Source organism: Palaemon carinicauda, chromosome 1, assembly GCF_036898095.1.
Source record: "Palaemon carinicauda isolate YSFRI2023 chromosome 1, ASM3689809v2, whole genome shotgun sequence".
Classification (NCBI taxonomy): Eukaryota; Metazoa; Arthropoda; class Malacostraca; order Decapoda; family Palaemonidae; genus Palaemon; species Palaemon carinicauda.
In genome coordinates, this window is record NC_090725.1 from 247,266,739 (window position 1) to 247,293,039 (window position 26,301).

A 26,301-nucleotide genomic window follows, 5' to 3' on the forward strand; every position below is an offset into this window, starting at 1 on the left:
CTGAAACCAAGTATTTGGGAAGGTGCAAAAACCTGGTAGCTTACCACCTATTAATCGGAAAAGAGAAAGACTTCCATCTCTCTCGCCCCTTTCCATAAGAAATATTAAAGTTATGACATCAAATAAATATGATGATTCTGATCAACTGGAAGACAATTTGAATAAATCAGAAATTCAAGTTGAGGTCCACCATCCCCCTCAACAATTAGATCAAAGGGACAAAAAGAAAATCGCAAATGCAAAACCCAATCTATCAAGACCCGCTTTAATAAAACCACCTGGAAATAGCGTCAGATCAAAAACTACTAATAGGAAGACTTCTTCCAAAGGGTCCACCAAAGTATAAACCATAGTTTTTACCTCCATTTTGCAATGGAATTGTCAGGGTTTAAGGGCCAAATATGAAGAACTTGAGCTCTCCATTCATGAACATTCCCCCATAGTTATATGCCTACAGGAGAGCAAACTTATGATGATACTTCTTGTCCTCGCAAATATATTAGTTATAGGACACCATATGATAACCGAGTAGGGAGCCATGGTGGAAGTCTCATACGTTCGTCGAGATGTTCCCCAAATATCTTTGTCTATTCGTACACCTCTGCAGGCAGTGGTAGTACAGATTGATATAAGGAGAAAATATACAATTTGCTCTCTATACTTGCCTCCAAATTATAACATTTTGTATGATAACTTGGTAGAGGGGATTCAACAAATCCCTCAACCTTTTCTTTTACTTGGAGATTTGAATGGTAGACAACCTTTTTGGGGTGATGTTTTAGCAAACACGAGGGGCAATATCATATCATCAATTGTGGAAAATGAGGATGTGGACTCCTTAATACAGGAGAGCCCACACATTTTCATGTCCTGACAGGTACCTTGTCGTGCATTGACCTATCAATCGTAAGCTCTAATCGCCTTCTCGATTTCGATTGGAAGACAATATGAAAATAAATTTGTTCCAACACAGAGACTTACCTCGAACAACTTTCTTAGGAGGTACCTGGAATCTCCTCTCAACCGACCAGAGCTTTGTGTAGTCTACCCAACTTCCATTTTCTGTGGGGACTAACTCAGGCGTAAGGAGAACGTGCCCTGAGGGTAGCCCCGAGCTAGGTCGGCGTTAGCTTGGGTCTCGCTCGTCAGTAAGTTCTCTGGTCGCGTCATGATACCATCCCGTCGCTCTCCATTCTCTTGCGACCCTTTGTGTCCCCGACTCGTGTGTCCCACGTGGTTCCTGCGTGGTATCTCTGTGCTTTCCCTTGTGTTCTCGCGTGTTCGCCGTGTGTTCGCGTGATTCCCTTGTGCTTCCCCAAGTGTATTCCTTATCCTTTCCCTGCGTTCCTGTGTCTTGTGGTTTTGTGTTGTGATGGAGCAGACCCGCCGTTGTCCTGGGCCTAGAGCCGGGAAGTCGTGTGGAGTGTTCCTATCCAAGCCGGAGGTTGACCCGCATTCCCTTTGCTCTTCCTGTAGGGGTAGAGTGTGCTCGCCGACGGATACGTGCCCGGAGTGTGTTAGTTGGAGTGAGATCCAGTGGATGCGTTTTAGCACGAAGAAAATAAGTCCTCTAAACGGTCCCCCAGGAAGGCGAGCATCTCTTCGCCATTGCCGTCGCCAGGTGGGAGGACGAGGTAAGTCCGTTGCGGGGAAGGTGCCGATGGCTCTTCCACAAGTGTCTAATATTCATGATGTGGGGGTTGCTGAATCTTCACAGGCTAGTGGGGGGCCTGAAAGTGCTTTGTCTGGGGGTCTTGGGGGGACTGCCCTTGTGATTGGGGGGCACGTCTCCTCCGATGACCCCATGTGGAGTAATACTGTTTCTGTCTCTTCGCCCGCGTCTTGGGCCTGCGTTTCAGGTACCTCAGCAGCTGATGGCGTCCAGGATAGGTTGGACTCGACGGTAGGGGAGCCCTTCGGGTGGAAGCTCCCAAAAACCCCAGGTAGGTCCCCGTTGAGGATGGAGGATGGCCTAGATTCCTGGTTCTCCAGCGTGGTGCGGCCGACCTCCCTTCCAGCCCCTCTGTCGGCGGTTCCTGACTCGTTTTTGCAACCAACGACCTCCGGAATTCATCAGTTCACGAAGACCTCTGTTGCCCCCGAGCCCGCCCGTCGGTCGGGTTATGCAGTATCGTCGGGTTCTTCGGAGGCCGGCTCATCGGTCTCTTCGGAGGGTCAAGCGAGGAGGAGGCGCCGTCGGAGGAGGGAGAGATCCAGGACCAGGCGCTCCCGTTCAAGGTCACGTTCAAGGTATAGCAGAAGACGTTCCAGGTCCCCGAGGAGGAAGTACAGGAGGAGTAGGTCTCCAAAAGGTGAATGGGTCTTCGTTCCCCGCAGGAGGGTCGAGGACTTCGACGAGTTTCCGCGTTCTCCGAGTCGACGGCCCAGGGACGGTTCTCCACGGAGGCCCTCTGCCAGGCATAAGTACTGTATGACCCTCGCAAGGAACAGAGCGATAAGGCCTCTTCAGGTAGGCGTAAGGCCGCAAAGCTTCCGGCTCAACCCGCCCAGCGGGGGGAGTCGCGCTTTCGGACGAGCAGCCTAGTCAGGTCAACACAGTTGACCCGGCCCTTGGACTCGCAGGGACGGCTTCCTCCGTCGGGCCAGCCCACGGAAGTCTCGCCCTCTTTGCCCAAAGACGTTTTACGGACGTAGTACTCGCCGACACGGCGGTTTCCGTCCCGACACCCGGGTCTAGTGCGGAGGTTCCCGTCGGCACAGACTGTTACCACCACAGGGAGGTGCTCGTCGAGTCCGAGCCACAGCGACAGGTGGGGGTGCCCGTCGGCCCGTCACCACGGCCTCAGACGGAGGGTGTTGCTGGCGACGGTGAAGGTTCCCCAACCGAGGACTCGGCATATCGGAGGGTGATAGGTCTTATACGGCGGCATCACCGGATCGAGGAACCTGTTCCCGCCGACGAGGATGCCTGGCGTTCCAGCCTTAATCAACTGATGGAGGCCCCCGTGCAGCAGAAACCCTCCCTGGCGCTGCCTGTGGGCAGGGATTTGGTCCTGGGCCGCGCCCACGTGGACAAGGTTGTGGCGGGCAATGCCGAAGCCCCCAAGTCCCAGAGTTCCTCAAAGTTACTCCAGGGACTCAGGTCCCAGAGTAGGTTTTATGTACCAGAGGGGCAGCGACCGGGAGCCTGCAAAATGGAGTCTTCCCTTGAAGTGTTGAGTCAGGGTGCCCCGGAGGACAGAGCCGCATCAGCCCCAATTTGTTTTTCACAGTCGGAGGCTTCGATGATGGAGGAGATGTCCAAGGACTTAGTCCACGTCGCCTCCTGGTTGGACTGGTGGGCCTCCACTCTGGTAGGTGTCCAAGCCACCTACGACTTGTCAGACCCTGCGAACCAAGACCTCCTGAAGGAACTCATCATCTCCGGGGGAAAGACCTTAAAGTTCCTTACCTTCCAGTCTCTTGCCCTGTCAGCCAACTGGGTGCTTAGGAAAAGGGATACGGTCTTAGCCAAGCTTTCCCGGAAAATCCCTGACAGGGAGGCAAGGGCTTTGAGGAGCCTGCCTGTGTGGGGTGACTCCCTGTTTCCGTTGAAACAGCTGGAGGAGGTCATGGAAAAGGTCTTGAAAAGGAAGGAAGTGGGTGCCTCCAGACCCCACTCCGTGAGGAGGCCCACTTACAGGAGGACGACATCGGATGGCCCCTCTACTTCTCATGCCTCTCCTAGCCAGACGAGGAGAGACGCTCCATCTACCTCTTGGGCTCAACCACCGCAGCCCCCCCGCAGAGGAGCCCCAGCAGCGTCTTCCTCTTTTAGGACGGCCTACTCAGCGTCCAGGAGAGGGCGTTCAGGCTGCTCCTCCAGAAGGAGATAGAGTGGGAGGCCCCCTACTCCTGCCCAAGCCTCAGGTTGGGGGATGCCTCAGACATTTTTGGCAAGCATGGAGGGCCCACGGTGCGGAGCCCTGGACAGTATCCGTACTGAAGGAAGGGTACAGACTCCCGTTCCTAACAGAACCTCCACCTTTGATCCCAGCCAGTCTGGTGGAGTGGCTAGCACCCAAGGACCCCTTGGAGAGGGCGGCCCTTCAGGAGGAAGTTTCCACTATGATGGAGAAAGGTGCGGTGGAAGTGGTCCTACATCCGGGCCCAGGCTTCTACAGTCGTCTTTTTCTGGTGGAGAAAGCGACAGGAGGTTGGAGACCGGTGATAGACCTGTCAGCCCTCAACAAGTTTGTTTGCAAGATGGACTTCAAAATGGATACTCCAAAGTTGGTCTTGCAGTCCTTGAGGGAAGAGGACTACATGATGTCCATAGACCTCAAGGACGCATACTTTCAAATCCCGATCCACCCCTCAAGCAGGAAGTTTCTCCGGGTGAAGTGGGGTTCCCAGATTCTGCAGTTCAAGACCCTCTGCTTCGGTTTGTCAACAGCTCCCCAGGTATTCACGAGAGTCTTCACGACAGTTTCTGTGTGGGCTCACGAGCGGGGTATTCGCCTCATTCGATACCTGGACGACTGGTTACTCCTTTCCTCCTCAGAGGAAGTTTTGAAGGAGCAAGGAGTAAAACTAATTCAATTCTGCAAGGATCTGGGTATTACGATCAACCAGGAAAAATCGAATCTGTCTCCCTCCACCAGGATGACCTACTTGGGGATGGTGCTGGACTCCCGACTAGTGAGGGCCTTTCCGTCGGATGAACGGTTGAACAACCTGGAACGGATCCTCCTGCCTTTCCTATTGAGGCAACCCAGGAGAACAAAGGACTGGCAAAGGTTAATAGGGCACCTAGTGTCATTGGAGAAACTCGTTCCCCAAGGGAGGCTCAGACTCAGGAGTATCCAATGGAACCTGAAGGAGCTCTGGAACCAAGTGGACTCGCCCTACAAATTAATACCCGTCCTGCCGGAGACAATACACTCCCTGGAGTGGTGTCTGTGTCGGTCGAATACCCTCAAGGGGATGCCCTTCGCAACCGAGCCTCCCGAGATGCTTCTGTTCACAGACGCCTCCAAAGAGGGGTGGGGGGCACATCTCCTCAACGAGACAACGAGAGGAACTTGGACGGACGAGGAGAAAGGTCAGCACATCAACGTCCTAGAGATGAAGGCAGTCCGAGAAGCTTGCCTACAGTTCGTAGATCTTCTGAGGAGAAACACAGTGGTGTTGATGTGCGACAACGCCACTGTAGTAGCGTACATAAAGAAACACGGAGGTCTAAAATTGAAGGAGTTGTGCGATCTCGCTTTGGAGATCCTGGATTGGGCCAAGTCGGAACAGATCGTGATTTCAGCAAGGTTCATTCCAGGCAAAAAGAACGTCCTAGCCGACGGGCTCAGCAGGATAGGACAAGTAGTGGGAACAGATTGGTCCCTCCTCCCAGAAGTAGCCAGATTCATCATTCAAAAATGGGGATCGCCGGTGATGGATCTCTTTGCAACCAGAATGAACGCACAACTCCCCGTATTTTGTTCTCCTGTCCCAGACCCAAAGGCGGCGTTGGAAGATGCTTTTCAACCCAAATGGGACAATCTCGACGTGTACATTTTTCCCCCCTTCGCATTGATCAGGCAAGTGCTCAACAGGGCACGGACGGCTCGAAACTTAAAGATGACTTTGGTAGCGCCCTGGTGGCCGGAGAGGGAGTGGTTCGCGGATCTAAGGGACCTGGCATGTCTTCCCCCGTGGCCTCTGCCCGACAGACCAGATCTTCTTCAGCAGCCACACTTCCAAAGGTTCCACGACAATCCTCAGTCTCTTCGCCTTCACGCCTGGAGACTATCGAGCGGCTCCTGAGGAAGGAAGGGTATTCAACAGGTACCGCAGAGAAGATGTCACGTTATCTGAGACGGTCTTCAGCAGCAGTCTACCAAGCAAAATGGGCTACTTTTACGAAATGGTGTGCCTCAAAGAACATCAAGCCTCTCAAAGCCTCGGTCCCAGATATTGCGGATTTTCTAGTGCATCTCAGAGACGAAGTGGGCATGTCAATTCCAGCCATCAAAGGAGTCCGTGCAGCCTTGGGCCAAGTCAGTCTTCCTTCTGAAGGGCATTGATCTGGGTGCCTCTAGGCACATATCTATGCTCATCAGGAGCTTCGAACAAGGTTGCCCTCCGCAGGCCTCCAGGGTACCGCAGTGGGACGTGGCAAGGGAATTGAAAATGTTAAGTGGTCCGCCGTTCGAACCCCTGAAGGACATAGTGGACAGGGATCTCACTCTCAAGACGGTCTTCTTGTTGGACTTGGCCTCTGCTAAGAGAGTAGGAGAGATCCATGGGTTGTCTTACGACATCTCTCATTCGAAGGGCTGGAGGGAGATCTCCCTCAAGTTCGTCCCTTCTTTCGTAGCAAAGACACAGAATCCAGCGGTCTGGGACCCTAAGTTCGAGGGCTTTTCAATGCCGGCTATTCCTAGGACAGGGAATCCAGAAGATTTGAAGTTGTGCCCCGTCCGTGCCGTGAGAAAATACCTTGAGAGGACTGCCCATCTCCGCCCTGGTATCAAAAATCTTTTTGTCTCTACGGGTGTAAAGAAAAAGCAGGTATTTAAGAATACCATCTCCTTTTGGCTGAGACGGGTTATTGTCAGGGCCTATAATGATGAGGGACTGCCCCTGCCAAGTAATCCCAGGCCCCATGACATTAGGGGTCTAAGTACTTCTCTGGCTTTTGAGAGGAACATGGCGGTGGGCCAGATCCTTAGAGCAGGCACTTGGTCGAACCAGTCGACCTTCACAACGCATTACCTCAAGGATTGCTCGAGGAGGTCTTTAGACGGTTTCTCTATTGGGACAGTCATATCCGCGCTCCAAGCGATTTAACGGTGAAGCCCCAAGTACAATCGTGGATAGCAAAACCAAGAGACACAGGTTCGTTCCCTTTCACCCTTGTCCCTTTTTTCCTTTCCCTGCTCGGAGATAACCCCACATACAACCCGAAGAAGACAAGTCTCTACAACTTCGCCACAGGACTCAGCATCATGGAATATTTTAAAGGGTAAGTACTTAGACACTAACATGAGCTCTTTGTGTAGTTTTCCCTACGTTTCGTTTTCCGTATATTTTTTGCAACCTAGTTCCCATCTAGGTTCCTGGACGTCCGGTTAGCTTGGTCTGAAGTTCAGGAAGACACTCCCACCTCCTAAAGTGTAAGTCTCCTTAGAAAGTAGTTCGAGGTAAGTCTCTGTGTTGGAACAAATCACAAATTTTAAGTAATTTGTATTTGTCCTAACATACTTACCGAGAACTACTTCCGGGTAATGGCCCTCCCTACCTTCCCCGAGTGCCTTACTGCCCTTGAAGACCGTTTGTACCATCCAGGAACTTACTGACGAGCAAGACCCAAGCTAACGCCGACCTAGCTCAGGGCTACCCTCAGGGCACGTTCTCCTTACGCCTGAGTTAGTCCCCACAGAAAACGGAAGTAGGGTAGACTACACAAAACTCTGGTCGGTTGAGAGGAGATTCCAGGTACCTCCTAAGAAAGTAGTTCTCGGTAAGTATGTTAGGAAAAATACAAATTACTTAAAATTTGTGATATTTCCTAAATAAACAGAAACTAGATAGAATAGTGTGCCCAAATGTACCCTCAAGCAAGAGAACTCTAACCCAAGACAGGGGAAGACCATGGTACAGAGGCTATGGCACTATCTACACTAGAGAACAATGGTTTGATTTTGGAGTGTCCTCCTAGAACTGCTTATCATAGCTAAAGAGTCTCTTCTACCCTTACCAAGAGCAAAGTAGCCACTGAACAATTACAATGCAGTAGTTAACCCCTTGGATGAAGAAGAATTGTTTGGTAATCTCAGTTTTTTTAGGTGTATGAAGACAGAGGAGAATCTGTAAAGAATAGGCCAGGCTCTTCAGTGTATATGTAGGCAAAGGGAAAGAGCCGTAATCAGAGAGAAGTATCCAGTGTAATGATGTCTGGCCAGTCAAAGGACCCCATAACTATCTAGCGGTAGTATCTCAATCCCTTCCTGGATCAGAAAGGTGATCAAAGGAGTCCTCCTCTTGGACTCGAATCCTCCTAACCGTAGACCTAGAACGCAGGACGTCAGGGGTGTTAGCACATCCCAGGCATTAAAAAAGATCCTCAATGTAATGCAGGTCTTATAAGCTGTTGTGTGGAAATATCAGACAATGTTCACTCCCCACTACCTGCAAGACATATCCCAAAGGAGCCTTGATACATTCTCCATAGGTCCTGTGGTGGTTGCACAAAATGTGGTCAGTAACACTTCTGCTCCCTTGTAGGACAAGTAGTAGCTGGTTGAGGGCAGATGTTACCTGGCTGTAAGTCTAATATGAATGTGTGAATGAGTGGCCTTTTCATCTTTCATTCCCCCCTCTTTTGAGGCTTGATCATCCAAGGAACTCTGCAAGCTGACCTCCTGTGACTGCAGGTGGGTACCATTGTCTCTTGTGTAACCTGATATATGCAATATATTTGTTATGTCCTCAATCTCTCAGCGAGGTAGAAATCGGGTAGCTCCAGGGTAGGCCTTACCTTGTTGAGTCACAATGTTTAGTTTTAACATGCTCAGGCTGTATCTCTCATTTAAAGGTAGCGATGTGATAGGGTATGCTCTTCAACAGCTTGTGTGAAACACAGGTAGCGGCCCAGGTCAGTGATCAGCCAGTTGGTTTTGGACTTTCGACCACTTAAACGTGAGTCTCCATAGTAAAGAGCTGGAAAGTTTGTATTTGGTGCTGGAACAAATGACAAATTTGGAAATAATTTGTATTTTTCATAACCATACAAACCTGAAGCTCTTTACACGTACTGGCCTGCCGTTACCTAGCCCCAGAAGTCCTACCTGCAATTGCAAAGTGGCATGTTTTGGCTAGTATGTGTATTATTTGGGTGGTTGGTCCTACCCCCCACTAACCCCCAGCTAAACTCCGGTAGGTAGTTACCCCTCGCTAAAAGTTACGGCTAGTTTCAGCTGTTGCCAAAATACATCTCCATAGTAAAGAGCTTCAGGTTTGTATGGTTAAGAAAAATACAAATTATTTCCAAATTTGTCATTTTTGCTCTGACATTATTTTTGTTAACATATATAAAAAATTCTTCGGCACAGTGCAGTATAGTATATTTATTATAGACATTCCATGAAACTATAAGGAAAAGATCTTAGATTTGTAAATGATTAGTGTAATGTTTATAACTCTTCTTTAGATTCAGGGTACTGTACTTACTGCTTTTAGGAAAGTAACATTAGTTATTTTGTTGTATGTGTTGACGTGGCCACAGAGGCATAACAACAATTAGAATAGCACCAACGTATCTCTGCGTGTCGTAAGAGGTGACTAAAAGGAATGAGATGGGAGTACTAGGAACCCCCTCTCCTGTAATTTTGTTCCTGAGAGATATCAAAGGAGATGAGCAGGGGGGAGAGTTCCTGAGAGATATCAAAGGAGATGAGCAGGGGGGAGAGTGATTGCTCCCCGCACTCTAGTTTTTGAGTGTCTGAATGTGCGTGGATATAGTACAATAGAAAGTATAAGATGTGTGATTGGAAGTACTGTATATACTCATGTAACAGCCGATATCGCTTATTGTGCGACCCCCAAATTTTCATCCATAAAATATGATTTTATCATATATCTTGTGTATCATGCGAGTTACTTTTTGAGAAACTAAATTACAACAGACTGACATTTTAACTCCATTTCTTTGTTCCATCTTCTACTTCAATGGGCTAGAAAATTAAAAGACAAGGTTAAAAGTATCGTTAGTAACGTTATAATCTTTGTTTAAACGCATACAGCCACAATAATAACCAAACAAATAAAACAATTGTTTTGTTATGAACACTCGAATCAGATAGCAGCTGTTTTTTGCATATCGATATTGTACGATAATAAAAGTAGATAAGATTGACATTTTTACATTATACCCTTATTCACTATGGAGAAAAGATTAAGAAAATATACTCCCAAATATAAACTAACATGCTGTAAATGAAAGCAAGAAAACAAACGGTATTCATAGCAGCCATTCTGTTTGGAATCGGGGAAAGCTGTGTCCGAAACTGGAGGAAACAAAAGAGAAATTTAGTGAGAAGCTATGGATTTGCAAATCGCGTAAGTAAATGTGAATGCTGAATTTCGAAGATAAAGTTCCAAAGTGTCTGAAAACAGAGAATATAGATTTGTTATAACATGATATAATTAATTTGTTAAGCTTCATAATCAAGCACCTCAGCACTAAAAAAAATCTATGAACTATCGTACATCGGCAACATGAGTGAAAGTTATACGGTTAACTTCTATATACGATTTAACTCAACAGTAATTAAAACATGAGAGAAGTATTTCAAATGAAACTATTGAAATTAGTATGCTATTTGGAAAATGATAGATCAGGTAATGATAGTTTCTTTGAAGAAATATGAAACATCCTTCGGTAGTCTGTCTTAATCGGCTGATTAAGAAAGTGTACAGGATTGTCGATTGACTTTCAAACGTAAACAGTGGAAAATATTGTAATTTGCATTGTTTTATTTATACACGAGTTGCTAAAATATGAATATTACATGTATTATTATTGGATAAAGGTAAGTATAGCATCAGTTTAATAAAATCCGGTTTATTTCGAATATAGCTCTATTTTTTTACCCCAGTAAATGAATATACAATTTGAATGATGACGTAGCCTAGTCCAAGAGTGCATATACTAATTTTATATCCTGTGTATAATGCGTCCCCCTTGAATTTAGCTTCAAATTAGTCTTCAAAAGCCGCATGTTATGCGAGTATATATGGTATGTTTAGGAATAGAAGGATGGATATATTGCCCTTGTGTGAGACCAAGATAAAAGGGAAGGTGAAGTGATGTTTGGTGAAGTGACTGGTAGAGTATCTTAGATGGAAAGGGGAAGAGCAAGAGAGCGTGTGGCTTTATTGCTGAGTGAATAGATGACAGGTAGGGGAATGGAAGGAGGTATCACCTAGGTTAATGGGGGTAAGGGTTAGGTTGCGAAGGGAATGTTGGGTTTTGTTAGTGTGTATGGGCTAGGTTGTGAAAAAATTGAAGAAGAGCAGTATGAATTTTGGAATGAATTAACTACAGTAGGTATGTATAAGGACTGGGTAGAAGGAATTATGTAGTTGTGATGCGTGACTTAAATGCTAGAGTGGGTATTGGAGTGGTAGGTGCCATTGAGAAGTATGGCATACCAAGTAAAAATGAATGGTGAGAGAATGGTAGATGTGTGTTGAACAAGAGCAGGTAATAATTTGTAGTTTTTTCCAAAAAGAAAGTAATAAGTATACATGGGTAAGAGGGGCAAATGGAAGAGTGGTAGAAAGTGCATTAATGGATTATGTATTGATAACCAGAAGGATATTTGGAAGATTGAAAGATATGCACATATTTAGGGGTATGGAAAATGGTATGTCTGATAATTTTTTGGTTGAAGGGAAATTAGTTGTAGCAAAAGAGTATGGGAATAGAGTGGGGGATATAAAATGGAGGTAGTGAATGTTGAAGAGGTAAAAATACCAGAGGTAAGAAGTGAATATCAAGAGAGGTTGGAAGTTGCATATGACAGGGTGAAAGTGAGAGAAACTGGTAATCTAAAGGACTGGAAGTTAGTAAATGAAATTTTGGGGGGATTGTAAGTGAAGTGTGTGGCAAGAGGATTGTTGGAAGCATCATGAGTAAGGGTAGTGAATGGTGGAATGAAAGAGTGAAGGTAAAAGTGGAAGAGAAAAAGAAAATATTTGAAGAATGGCAACTGAGTAATAGTGTAGAGAAGTATGAAAGATATAGAGAAAAATTTGAAGTTAAATGTAAGATAGGTGAGGCAAAGAGGGCGACTGACCGGAGGTGGGTCGGGTATTGGGTCGTCTCTATGAAGAAAATAAGAAGTTAAGGGTGGTTCAAGACGAAAGATGAAAATGGAAGGTTGTTGAAAGGAGAGGAGGCAAGGAAAAGGTGGGCTGAATATTTTGAAAGATTACTGAATTTTGAGGATAATAGGGAGGCAGATATAATTGTGTTGCAGGTGTTGAGGTGATGAGAGCAATAGATGAACCAATAGTAGGAAAAGTACCTGGTATGGATGGTGTGAGGGGTGAGATGTTAAAGGAAGGGGTGTGACTGCACTTGAATGGTTGATGAGATTGCTACCTCCGCCAAAGAAGTTGGAAGGAGGTGTGGTTTGGCCCTTGTTTGTGTTTTTGTAATTTTTGTGTGTGTTTGTAAACTGCTTCCTGGCCACAATTTTATTCGTAGAGTAATGAAACTTGCAGGGATTAACTTTTATGTTAAAAGCTGGAAATTATTAAAATTGGAAGGTTAAGGTCAAAAGTTAGGTCACGGTGAAGCAAAATTGCCAATTCACAAAATTAGCCATAAGTTTGGACATCGTTGTCACCGAAATTTCAAAATTGGTTGATATTTGAGTATATGACAATCCATGCCAATTAATACATGTTAAGGTCAAGGTCGAGAAATAAGCTGCCACGGCGGTCTGCACTCTACTGGGTGCCCCTCTAGTTTAATATATATTTTTTGTTGTCAATGGTACAAGTAGACTGGGTGTGTGTGTATATTGTACCACTATATAAAGGTAAGGGAGATGTGCATGAGTTTGTTGAGCATGGATGGAAAAGTGTATGGTAGAGTACTAATTAATAGGATTAAGGATAAAACAGAGGATACGATCTTAGAAGTACAAGGTATTTTTAGAAGAGGTAGAGGATGTCTGAATCAGATTTTTACAGTTAGGCAGACATGCAAGAAATATTTAGCAAAAGGCAAGGAGGTGTATGTTGCATTTATGGATCTAGAGAAAGCTTACGATAGAGTTGATAGGGAGGCAATGTGGAATTTGTTGAGGTTATATGGAATTGTGGAAGGTTGTTGCAGGTTATAGGTTGCCCAGGGCACCAGCCACCCGTTGAGGTACTACTGCTAGAGAGTAATGGGGTCTTTTGACTGGCCAGGCAGTAGTACATTGGATCCGTCTCTCAGGTTACGGTTCATTTTCCCTTTGCCTACACACACACACACACACACACACACTGAATAGTCTGGCCTATTCTTTACATATTCTCCTCTGTCTTCATACACCTGACAACACTGAGATTACCAAACAATTTCTTCTTACTGCACTGTAATTCTTCAGTGGCCACTTTCCTCTTTGTAAGGGTAGATGAGACTCTTTAGCTATGGTAAGCAGCTCTTCTAGGAGAAGGACACTCCGAAATCAAACCATTGTTCTCTAATCTGGGGTAGTGCCATAGCTTCTGTATCATGGTTTTCCACTGTCTTGGGTTAGAGTTCTCTTGCTTGAGGGTACAATCGAGCACAATATTCCATCTTATTTCTCTTCCTCTTGTTTTGTTGAAGTTTTTATTGTTTATGTAGGAGATATTTATTTTAATCTTGTTGTTGTTCCTAAAATATTTTCTTTTTCGTATTTCCTTTCCTCACTGAGCTATTTTCCCTGTTGCAGCCCCTGGGCTTATAGCATCCTGCTTTTCCAACTAGGGTTGTAACTTAGCAAGTAATAATAATAATAATAATAATAGAGAGTTTCTACATAGGGAGTAAAGTGTGTTAGGATAGGAAATGAAGTTAGCGAGTGGTTTCTAGTGAGAGTGGAGCTGAAGCAGGGATGTGTGATGTTGCCATGGTTATACAATTTGTTTGTTGATGGAGTTGTGAGAGAGGTGAATGCTTGAGTGCTTGGTCGAGGATTGAAACTGATAGACGAGTGATCATGAGTGTGAGGTAAATTGGTTTTCTTATGCAGATGATACTGGACTGGTTGCAGACTCAAAGGAGAAGCTGGGTCAATTAGTGACAGACTTTGGAAGGGTGTGTGAGAGAAGGACGTTGAGAGTTAATCTTGGTAAGAGTAAGGTTAAAAGACGAAGAGAAGGGAGGGTGGTGCCAGGTTGAATGTTATGTTGAATGGAGAGTTACATGAGGAAGTAGATCAGTTTAAGTATTTGTGGTCTCTTGTTGCTGCAAATGGAGGAGTGGAAGCAGATGTACGTCAGAGAGTGAGTGAAGGATGTAAAGTGTTTGGGGGAGTGAAGGGAATGGTAAAGAATAGAGGGTTAAGAATGAATGTAAAGAGAGTTCTGTATGAAAAAGTGATTGTACCAACTGTGATGTATCAATCGAAGTTGTGGGGAATGAAAGTGACGGAGAGACAGAAATTTAATGTGTTTGAGATGAAGTGTCTAAGGAGTATGGCTGGTGTATCTCGATTAGATAAGGTTATTATTATTATTACTACTTGCTAAGCTACAACCCTAGTTGGAAAAGCAGGATGCTATAACTTGAAGCCCTGGGGCTCCGACAAGGAAAATAGCCCAGTGAGAAAAGGAAACAAGGAAAAATCAAATATTTTAAGAACAGTCAACAACATTAAAATAAACATTTCCGATGTTAACTATAAAAACTTTTAACAAAATGAGAGGAGAGAAATAAGGTAGAATAGTGTGCCCAAGTGTACCCTCAAGCTAGAGAACTCTAACCCAAGACAGTGGAAGACCATGGTACAGAGGCTATGACACTACCCAAGACTAGAGAACAATGGCTTGATTTTGAAGTGTCCTCGTAGAAGAGCTGCTTTCCATCCATATCTAAAGTGTCTTTTCTACCCTTACCAAGAGGAAAGTGGCCACTGAACAATTACAGAGCTGTAGTTAACCCCTTGAGAGAAGAAAAATGGTTTGGTAATCTTTGTTGTCAGGTGTATAAGGACAGAGGAGAATATGTAAAAGAATAGGCCAGACTATTCAGTGTATGTGAAGGCAAAGGGAAAATGAACCGTAACCAGAGGGAAGGATCCTGTGTAGCACTGTCTGCCCAGTCAAAAGCCAGATAACTCTCTAGCGGTAGTAGTGAGGGTGAGAATGGGTGTAAGAAATTATTTGGCAGCTAGAGTGCTTATGAATGTGTTAAGGTGGTTTGGCCATGTAGAGAGAATGGAAAGTGGCTATCTGCTGAAGAAGGTGATGAATGCAAGAGTTGATTGGAGAAGTACAAGGTTTGGGTGGATGGATGAAGTGAAGAAAGCTCTAGGTGATTGGAGGATAGGTGAGAGAGAGGCAAGGGAGCATGCTAGAAATAGGAATGAATGGTGAGTGGTTGTGATACACTTATAGTAGTCCCTGCTGCTTTCTCCGGTCGCCTTGGTGACCGCGGAGGTAGCACCTGTAGGGGGTTCAGCATTTGAAGCTTCATTTGTGGTGGATAATTAGAGAGGGTGGGCTGTGGCACTAGCAGTACCAACTAAACTCTGCTGAATCCCTCATCAGGCTGGCAGGAGCAAAGAGAGGAAAAATCCCCTTTTGGTCCTTTTTTTTTTATGTTGGCTACTCTCAAAAATTGGCGGAAGTGTCTTGGTAAATAGATAGATATGTTGATTTGTAGAATTATTTATAACTAGAACATGGGGCTCAAATTTATTAGGTCTTTGTCATTTACTTGAATTTTAGGAATCCTGTTAATAGATATATATTATAAAATGGTGATAGTTGTCTACCTTCAGAATTAGAGTTACAGAAGGTATTTTAGTCAATTAGATAATTGATTGATTGATTTGAGGTTTTCTGGCATCTCAATTAGATAAGGTTTTAAACAAAATGCATACTTTGAACAAAGAGAGAATTATGTATATATATTTAACTATATGAGGATTAGAATATTTAATACAAATTTTAAGAAATGAGACTCTAGTTTAAAGATTAACAAAATGTTAAATCCATTGACGTTGAACCTTTCCACCCACAGTTCTTTGATGAAATCCGAATAGAGGATCCCAGAGTGCCAGAACTTTGCAACAAAACAAGTGAATTATCCCCTTATTCAATATTACTAAATTGCCTACAGAGAAATTTTGGTCTCAATGGTGCTAATATTGAATCAAAATTAGTGACACAGAAAAATCAGAAGAACGAATTTGTTATGTCTGTTGGGAAACACACTGTACAGGTTCAGTGCAAAAACAAAAAGGATGGAAAGCAAAGGGCATCTCAAGCAATATTGCAGGTTTGTATAGCATTATGAAATAGGATTTGATTGGTATCGTGTCTCTTGCATAACAGAAACAGCTTAATTGCTTAATAATTAGCTTCTTTTTTGTTATTACCTGTTGCCCTTTTGCTTTTACTGTAAACAGCATTGTAGGCTATGCTCGATTAGTGAATAAATGAGAATACACTAATAGGAGAGAAATCTCCTATATCCAATAAAGAGAAATCTTTATATTGACCTAGAAATGTTGCTGATTTAATTTTTAGATGATTTGCTATAAAATATTTGTAATCCACATGACAGTATAACTTCATTGTTCTCTCTAATGTAAAAAATTACTCTCAAATGAATTTGTGACAATCTCATAAAGATAGATCCCCTCTTTTACTGGCTTGGTACAATCTGATCTCTAGCTGTGATCAATATTCACTGCTTACATTTCCTTTGAATAGCTTGATTCTTTTAGGGTCATACTCATGATGCTAAGCCTGCTGTGCAAATAGAAATTATGTACTGTATTTTAAATCCCTTATTTGAAACACTGTAATACACTATATAGGCCAGTATACAACACACTGGAATTCATGTAAGTAAACAGATAAATGGAAGCTGGTGGATTATTTCATGTTATTAATGAATTTTTAACTTATATGTTACAAAAAATAGTTGTTGGTTGATGTGTATTGTTGTGACTAGGAATGTAATCTGTGATGTTGCTCAGGATAGTATTCCTTCAGCTATTTTTGCATGATATGGAGCTTGGACTTCAGAATAAGCTTCTTACTTATGCATGATGCTGCCCTAGCTGCTTGGGTACCAGTATACAGTAGACCCGTTGTTGTTGCATTTCATTACTGAGGTCTGACTAAAATTAGTGCATGGTGCAAATGTGGAGAATGTAATTGAACCTTAACAAAATCCAGAGCTCTTTTCATGGACAATGTTTATTTCAATACATGTATTGTATAGTGCATGCCATTAATTTAGAAATCTATTAATAATTCTTGATTTCAAATTCACTCATAATTGGTCTATTTCTTCAATTGCAGAAAAAGGGGTATGAAGTACTGAGAGTTTGAAGAATTTTAGAAACTTGTCAATCCATAGGAAGTTTCTCATTTTGCCATTTACAATAATTTGACTTTGTTCTTGTATGTTCTTCACCACCTAATTCTTTTCATGAATTATTTGTAAAAAACTTGATCTATTAAGTTCCTCATCCCTGATCTTGAAATGTGGGTATTGTATGAATATCTGGTACCACCATTCATTTACATCAATAATTATGCTGTATTAGATTTTTCTGCAATCTGATCATCCACTACCATTGATTACGTTGGGCTAGATATGCAGTTAATTGTAAGTCTTTCTTTTAGAATGAGGATTGCTACCACACAGTTTTCTAAAATGTGCATCCTTGCAGTTATGAAGTTTAGAATCTTCTTTCTAACTATCCAGCTAAATCAATGGAACTTCAGTGGTTAAATTATGTGCAAGAAGTATTTTTGTGGATTAGTTTATTATAGGTATCATTTCATATTCAATATTTATCTCATTTTACTTTATTTTCTTTTTATTTTGTTATTGATTTTTTCTTTTACTTTAAGTTTTCTTCTTTATGGCTCGGCTTTCGATATACCTGTATGAGCCAAGTTGCAGCTGAAAATTATAATGTATATAACCTATGCACATCCTGCTTTATAGTGTGCAGTATGAATACTCTTTATACTAAAAAGGACTAAATTATGTAAAAGCTATATAAGTATTGGTGTTAAATTTGGTGAAACAAAAAGGTATGTGCAGTATACATTCGGTACTAGAACAACCATCATAAACTTAACCACATTTAAAATGCATCACCATCTAAACACATTTTCTTTCATTCAAGATTTACATTTTGTGTTTGTTTAATAATATGAAAGAGAAAATCCAAAAATAGAATAACTATAAGTTAGGAATATAAGAGCATAGGCATATTTTTTTCTCGCTCATTACCACTAATCCTTCAATACGGCTGCTGACAATAACTGCACTGGTACATCTTTACCTTCCCTCCATATGGGAACCCTTCTATAAGGCTATTAATAACTCATCCACCTACACACCACCAACCTACATGACATACTCATTTGTTTCCAAGCATATACAAACCTTTCACCCTTTAAAATAGAGAATATCATCAGCGTAGCTGGAATGACCATTAAAATCCTTAACCAGGTAGTTATTGACAGGCGGTGAGTTGGGGGCAGTAAACCAACCTACCCTTTTTTCTTCGGCTGCAGCAAGTAGTCTTACTGATGCGCCGTATCCAACGCTGTTTAATCTTTTTAGTTTGAATGGTTGATATCGGCTTTGTGTTAGTAATGGAATACAGCAGGAATGGGTGTATGTTGGGCACTGTATTGGTTTATGTCTAAACCAGCAATAGATTCATTCACTCTTTTTTTTAAAGGCATAATTGTTCACAATTATTCCCTTTTACCAAGTGTAGATTATGTCTTCCAATTGAGGAGTGGGAAGGCGGTCATTTTAGGTATCATTCTTCTTCTTCTTATTAATATTCTTATTATTGTTATTATTACTTGCTAAGCTACAACTGTAGTTGGAATGGCAGATGCTATAAGGCCAGGGGCCCCAACAGGGAAAATAGCCCTGGGACAAAAGGAAACAAGGAAAAATTATTCATTTTAAGAACAGTAACTACATTTAAATAAATATTTCTGATATAACCTATAAAAGCATTAACAAATCAAGAGGAAGAGAAATTAGGTAGAATAGTGTGCCCGAGTGTACCCTCAAGCAAGACAACTCTAACTCAAGATTGTGGAAGACTATGGTACAGAGGCTATGGCACTACCTTAGACTAGAGAACAATGGTTTGATTTTGGAGTGTCCTTCTCCTAGAAGAGCAGCTTGCCGTAGCTAAAGTCTCTCTTCTACTCTTACCAAGAGGAAGTAGCCACTGAACAATTACAGTGCTGTAGTTAACCCCTTGGGTCAAGAAGAATTGTTTAGTAATCTCAGTGTTGTCATGTGTATGAGGACAGGAGAATCTGTAAAGAATATGCCAGACTTATTTGGTGTATGTGTAGGCAAAGGGAAAATGAACCGTACAGTAATCAGAGAGAAGAATCCAATGTAGTACTGTCTAGCCATAAAGGACCCCATAACTCTTTAGTGGTGGTATCTCAACGGGTGGATGGTGCCCTGGCCAAGCTACTACCTACAAATGCCCATGACATTACCTTTGAGACTGTTTAGCACTTTCCCTCTTCACGGAGTTCACCATTCGCTGAAGCTTGTGGGTATGGTTTATGCCCCTTGGCTTAGTCTTGGGAGTATGCTTCAGGAGCAGGGAAAATTCTGATATACATTAGTGGAGTGTGAGATGATTGCTACACTCCAATTTGTGCTGGAACCTGTTTCTTGTGGACTGGCGATAATGAGGCCTTAGGAAGCGCTTTGGGTGTTGCAGGTAACCCCTCGATGTCTTTTTGAGGGAGAAATTGGCTAAGTTTATTTCACCCCTGGTGCCAGTATCCCAGTAGTGACACCAGTGATTTAGCAATGAGCTCAATGCCAGCAGTGTCAGTGACCCCAGAGGTGATCACTGCAGTGATCCCTAAGCCAAGTAATTATTGATAAGCTTCTTCCTGTATTTACATTACCAGTGCCTCTCCTTGTGATTAGCTTCAGTGCCCTTCCCCTGTGCCTGTCACTCTTGCTCCTGTCACCTGTGTCTGTCACCCCTGTTCCTGTCAACCCTGCCTTTCCACTGTGACTTGGGCCCGTGTCTCCCTCCCTCTCTGTCTGTATTATGAGTGTGTCTGCAGTTTTCCCTGTTACAGTGTCTCCCAATGCTGTGGTTCCTGTCATAGCTACCTGTGTAGGTTTTTGGTGAGCTTCGTCATTGATGGTCGCTCAGATCCCATCCAGTATACTTGCAAAACCTGAGGAGGAAGTTGGTAAGTGGAAAAAGCAATTTGTTCTCCTTCCTTTTCCAACTCTTCTTTGTCCTGCTCCTCCTCTTCCTCTTGTGATGCTGTTTCATCTAAGAAGAATGAAAAGTCGAAGCTCAAGAAGGTCGGTCATGGTTGCAAGAATAGGGCTGTTAACGACACCACCTTTCTTCAGGGGTGGAAGACACCCCCCTTTCTTCAGAGGTGGATGACGTCTGGGTGGTACCATGGCCTGCTGACACAGCTCCCCGTGGCCATGAGTAAGGTTTACTCAGCTACCCAGATGGGATAAAGGTTCACCTTCTGTTGGCCATGTGTTGGAAGTGTTTGGGTGCTATCCTTTACCTTTTCTACCTGGACGGTGGACTCTGTCCCTTCTCTGATTGGATTACTACTGTATCCCTTATTGATAAAGACCACTCAGATTTGTTGGTGTAATCCATATGGGTATTCCCCTTTGGAGAGATTAATTTTTTATGGTGACTCAGGCTTTGACTTCTTAGCTTGCAGAATCTGAGGAAAAGGTTGGTAAGCAGAAAAATCAATTAATTACCCTTCCTCTACTGCTTGTAATTCTGATCCTGGGGCTTCTTCTAAGAAGAAAAATAAGTAATAGTAGTCCAGGAAGGCCAACGTAGTTGCATGAATTGGGCTTTTGACAACACCATCTTCCCTTTTGGAGTGGGAGAGGGGTTGTGGTTGACTCCAGGGTTGTCCCAGACCTCATGGGAATGTGGAGCCATGGCTCCCAGGACTAATGCTTGTTAGCTAGATAAGGCAGAGGTGCACAGCCCCATGTACATCCGGCAGCCACTTTTTGGAGGAGCTGGGATTTCACCTTTCTTACCTGGACAATGGATTGCTGCTCCTTTTCTGAATGGGGGTACTGTGGTAATCCATGTTGAGATCAGGCCACCTCTCAAGGTCATCAGTGTTCTTTGTACACAACAAAGGCATGCATTCACATTCATCACAATTATTGTTTCTTGGATTGGTGGCAATGTATATTGACACAATCCTTTGTGATGTGGTTGAATCCCTTGGCCTTGTCAGTCTTAGCAAAGTAACCATAAAGTGTGGCAATACACTATGAAACTGGTGTAGATGGATAAGTCATCAATTCCTTCAAGTCCAGTTGAAGTCCAAGGTTTTGTGATCTTAATAGCGAATGAAATCCAACATTTCCTTGCTGCTTAAACTGCAAAACTTGCTTCTTTGTGGTGTTGAATTTTGCCACTTTGGGCATGCTATCCAATATTTTTAGATTCATTCTTGCAAAATGTCACATTTTTTTGCCATGTTCCTCAGCTTTTTGGACGTCCCTTTCCATGTCTGATGATGCTGTAACTCCTGATGAGAAGATCGCACCCTGATCTTTTGTGTGAACATCAAAAGGATTGGGAAAGTGACCCATAGCATCTCTTGCTTTTTGCATGCTCTCTTCACTTCTTTTGGACTATGGATATTGAACTTTATGTTTAATTGGTCACATCTGCAAGACTCAATTTAGCATCCAGGTGCAGTAATACCTCTCGATTCAAAAGTTTCTTTTTATGAGAAATTCATGATATAAAAAAAAAAGATAGGAAAATTCTTTTGCCTCATATTACGAAAAAAAACCCATGATACGAAACGAGATTCACCCGGTGGTCGAGAAAATAATTTTAAAATTCTTGCACCGTAAAACTAAACTCTCCATCATTGTCCTGCTCTTCCATTGGTTGTCTCCCTACCTTGGTGCTAGTTACTGCTGTAAGATCCTGCTCTCCTATTGGTCAACATCTTTCCCATCATGCATCTACATTTCGCCATTCCTTTACCATTTCGTTTCGCCAGCGCTATTGTACGCATTGAATTCGTGTTGTGATTTTACGTTTCTTAGGGGTTCTCATAGCACACACAGCATAATTGAGCAGACTGCCTCCCCACAAGCCTCAATCTCTTAATTTACTTGAGGTCTTTTATTGTGAAACCCTGTCCTTTCTGCAATCCAGTATGCATTTTTTGACCATTATATTCTGAAATAGACCAGGTTAAGAGTCACTTCCAACCTAATCCCACCTCCTATCCCCCAATCTGGTCACACTCCAGTTCATCCCAATACTCCATCCAATCCACTCCTATATCACCTCTCTCTACACACCTCACACACATGCACACACACATGGCAGTACTACAAGACACCTAAATGGAGATAATTCAAACCATGAAAAACTAATTTCCCATTCCTTTCCGTTTGCAAATACAGAAAGCTTACTATCAAGCAAATGAAGGCTTGCAAAAATCCAGATTCGAAAAGTAAACGGTAACAAAGGAACTCTCGTGTTTCTTGCCTTCACTTAGTGCCACTTGGATGATATGGCAAAGGAACCAGAGCACTTTATTGAAGTTTTCAATAATTATAGAAAATGGTGTTAACAAAAAATGGAGATTCTGTTTTATATATCAGATATAACAACATGAAATATTATTGAAGGTAAATGACAACATGCTCTATTTTACCAATTCATTTAAATAGCTAAATATTGCCATTTTACTAGTATATTGCCCCATCCCCTTATACAGATAATTTTGGTCCCTTGAAAATATAATTTAAACCATATAGTATCAGTTCAAGTTTTCTGTGCTCACCCAATCCAACCATGACGATTTTGGGGGGATTTTTTACTGTAAAATAAAATATAACAAGGAATAGGTGTCCCATTGCAAGGTGATGCACCAGATAGTAGGATGCTAAACAAGTTAATTAGAATACATGTATATTGTATTAGACTTATAATATTCTACAAAGGATAACACTTGGAACAAGGGCAACTCAGTTGGTTGAAGAAAAGGCACTGGACGTCATCTCAAGTCAGCCATTGTCCTTGTAAGGTCATTGCTATGTGAAAAGTCTTCTATTTCAGCTTGTGTCTAATATTCAAACTTTTTCTTTTATAGTTAATGCTCTTTTTATAGTAAAAAAAGTATTTACTCACCTATTTTAGTTTTTTTGACTTGAAAAAAAAAAATATTAATTTTGCTGGTAATATATGTGTAATTGACAAATCGCAAATTCATAGTAGTGTTTTTGAAATAGTTATTCAAGAATAAGTATTCATGTAACATTTTAAGTGTCTCATTGTAACACAAACAAATACCATCAGCATCTGTTTATAATTTGAAGATTAGAAGTCTTATATTGGTTAACATTATTGTATATTTTCTTTGATGGCCTGATTTAGTTTCTGTACTATAGTACTAGAGTAGTTGTGAATATTATAGTTTTAACTTTTAAATACTCATGTTTGTATCTCATCAGAAATTACATCCTCATATTAGTAGCTGGGGTTCGTTATTAAGATTGTATGGAAATCGGTCAATGCAAACAATGAGGGAAAAGAAGGCAGAGGAACAAGAAATAACATTATTGCAGTCCAATGCTACAGTTAATCAGCCAAATACTTCTATCATCAACAAACTAAAGAAGGAAATGCTTAAACTTCAAGAATGCAAGGTGAGTATTTTTAGGTTAATTATACATCATCATTAAGGTTTTGACTTCAGGTTTTCCTTTACTGTGCTGGACATGACAGGAGTTTTTGCTACCCTCTGTTGTCATCCTGAACTTCTTTCAGATCTAGGTCTTGTCTATATACTTCAACATGATTTTCTTGCCTGTCCTGCAGATTTTTAATATGCCTCCTCTGTACTTCTTTTTAATGGTAATCTTCCTATTATTTTGAAAACAAAGAATCAAATCCATGGGTAATAAACTTACTCACTCTGTCAAAGCTGAAGAAGTTGCAAAAGTATCTAAATGACAGTTGAAACTCAGTCACAACAATGTCTCGTCTAGTTAATCAAAGGGAACTCGAGAATTAGAGTATTGCCCCTGTAAGGTGAAGTTAAAAATTCAGTTTTGTTTGTTCTTACATGAATACAAACCCTTAACCTTTAGTTTAATAGGAGTATGATTTCAGCCAAGCTGGAAGCTCGGTTGTTAACATTTCGTAATGACGGTGGCCGGTAAGCTCCACCCACCACCGGCTCACTGAGTAGCCATTTTGACTTGAACTGGCGAGGTGTACAGACATACTCTTGGTGTGACTAAACATGGCTAATAACTTTTCCTTACTTTTCAGTGTGATTGATTGCATTGGACAGTGAAGAAACCATTTGTGGATATGCGCTCCTGCCATGGTGTTTCTGGAGGTATGTGTGGAATATTTGTGAGCAGGAGCTCGGTGGATCCCCCATTCATTTTGCCCTTCTTACTGAGGCCATGACTGTATGAAGTCATCACCCTGCAAGGGTTGTAAATTGTGGCCGTCATTGCAGTGGCTTGAATACAGCACAAGAAGGTAAAAGAAGGCTAAACAAAATACTTCTCTGAGGTCTTCCTAAGTCGAAGAGTTCCTCTAGTCCTCTATCGTCTTCCTCTGGTACTCTGACTTCCAACCCTCTCCACTCCTTTCCATTGGGGATGAAGAAGAACAGCAACCTTGATTTAACTTAAGAGGCAATCTCCGAGGGAGTTGGGCTAATCGGCTTCCCTGAGAGGGGTGGGTATTCTCCTTCTAGTTTGGGGTGAACCTGATATATTTTAATATTACAACCTTGAAAAGCTAAACTTAGCTTTCTCAGCTGCCAACCCTTCTCCTGCAGCCCCCTGCAGAGGAGAAGGCTGACATGACCCCCTAAGGTTTGCCAAAGACCTCTAAAGGTACAGTTGATGACAGATCTTCACCATCCACAATTACCTCGTCTGTAGCTCAAGGAGCACTCTTTATGAGTAAAAGTAGGAAGCGCCTTCAACCACCCTCTTCACCAAGTACGATTCCTTTAACCTCATCTTCTAAGAAAGCAAATAATTCACACCTTACTGAGGGTAAGAGGAGCAGAATACTGCTGTACTCCCCAAGGGGATCTGCCTCCCCAGCAAAGGTTCTCTCGCTTTCCTTCTCCAAAGAGTATCCTTCTAGACCGTCACATCCCATGAAAACAGATATATCATATTCAAAAAAATTATTTGGTTTTATAAATTGATACCACCATAGAAAATTTTTATATATATATATATATATATATATATATATATATATATATATATATATATATATATATATATATATATATATATATAATAATGATAATACGGTTGTATACACTTATAGTTTTAGCATAATTCTACTTGAAATTCTTGGTCATGCTTTATATAATAAAACTAAACTTAGAGATATATTATTAGGAGCCTATGCAGCAAATGTTTCTTCTTCTCTTCGCATGTGTCTAATAAAGTCATGCTTGACTTAACCCCTGCGAGAGTGCATTCTCTTACAGGAACTTTGGATCACACTATTACACGTCCATATTTTAATGTCCATGCATCAAAGCAATTGCTCTTGCCATCAGACTCTTATGCTGCTCTTAGTGCATATTTGGCGAGATGCTCGGTCTCCCCAATAAGCGCACTTTCATCAGACCTGGAGATCTTGGGCGCCTTTTTCCTTAAGGGATAGGGCTCGTACTCAAAAGCGATCGCCAGATTGCTCTCAATTCCATATTTTACATGCTCATTTTTTTAGCACTTATATATGCTTGGCCTTCTGCGTGGTGCGGGTTTGCAGCTTTCTTCCGAGTCTGAGATGGATCCGTTGCTTCTGGTTGAGATGGTCGTGTCTGAGGCTTTGTCCTTTGCCCTGCCTGTGGACTCCGATCTTGCCTCTTCCTTTGCTTTGTCAGCCAACGCCGAGGATTGCGCTTCTCCTCCCGAGGCTTTGGGGTAGGAGCAAAGTCCAAGGCATGTCTCTCCAACAAGTGATCACCTTTCACAAAGACTCCTCTTCAGAGGCCTTCTGCTGACCGGCCTGCTGTCCTGCTTGACCCTGTGGAGGCTCGCCGTCGTTGTCACCCCCCTTGCTGAACTCTCTCACCTCTTCGCCTCTGTCACGCTTTTTCACCTTCGATGAAACGTCAACTGTTTGGCTCATCAGCTTCCTCTCCGGAGGATCCGCCTGATTCTGCTGTTTCTCGTCCTTCGACTGTTTCTCGTATTTGTCAACAAATCCCGATTCGTGACTCACCAACGAGGTTTCATTCACGATCCTCTTCTTAGAGTGACCGCCCTACTGTCAGTTGTCAGTTAACTGTTCACAGTTCGCCAGCTCACTCCTCACCTACTGATCAATCACCTGCTCACCATTTGCCTACGCACAGTTCTCCTGATCACCGATCGCCTGCTCACCCTTCGCCTTCTCGCCGATCACCTGCTCACCCTTCGTCTTCTTGCTAATCGTCTGCTCACTGCTCTCCTGCTTGCAGAATGCCTACTCGCCGATCACCTGCTCGTCGTTCGCCGATTCGACAATTGTCATCTCATCAGTCTCT

At 42.7% G+C, this 26,301-nt stretch overlaps 1 protein-coding gene across 4 annotated transcripts in view; it reads left to right on the plus strand.

Moving 5' to 3' along the window:
• Nucleotides 1–26,301, plus strand: part of pasha (partner of drosha) — a 738,765-nt gene that overhangs the window by 706,110 nt on the left and 6,354 nt on the right. For 3 of the 4 annotated variants that reach the window (XM_068388798.1, XM_068388805.1, XM_068388799.1), the window contains 2 exons: nt 15,731–15,988; nt 23,234–23,428. In XM_068388798.1, the coding sequence (XP_068244899.1) occupies nt 15,731–15,988; nt 23,234–23,428 (453 nt within the window). The remainder of the gene's footprint in view (nt 1–15,730; nt 15,989–23,233; nt 23,429–26,301) is intronic. The other variant, XM_068388811.1, reaches the window with a different exon arrangement.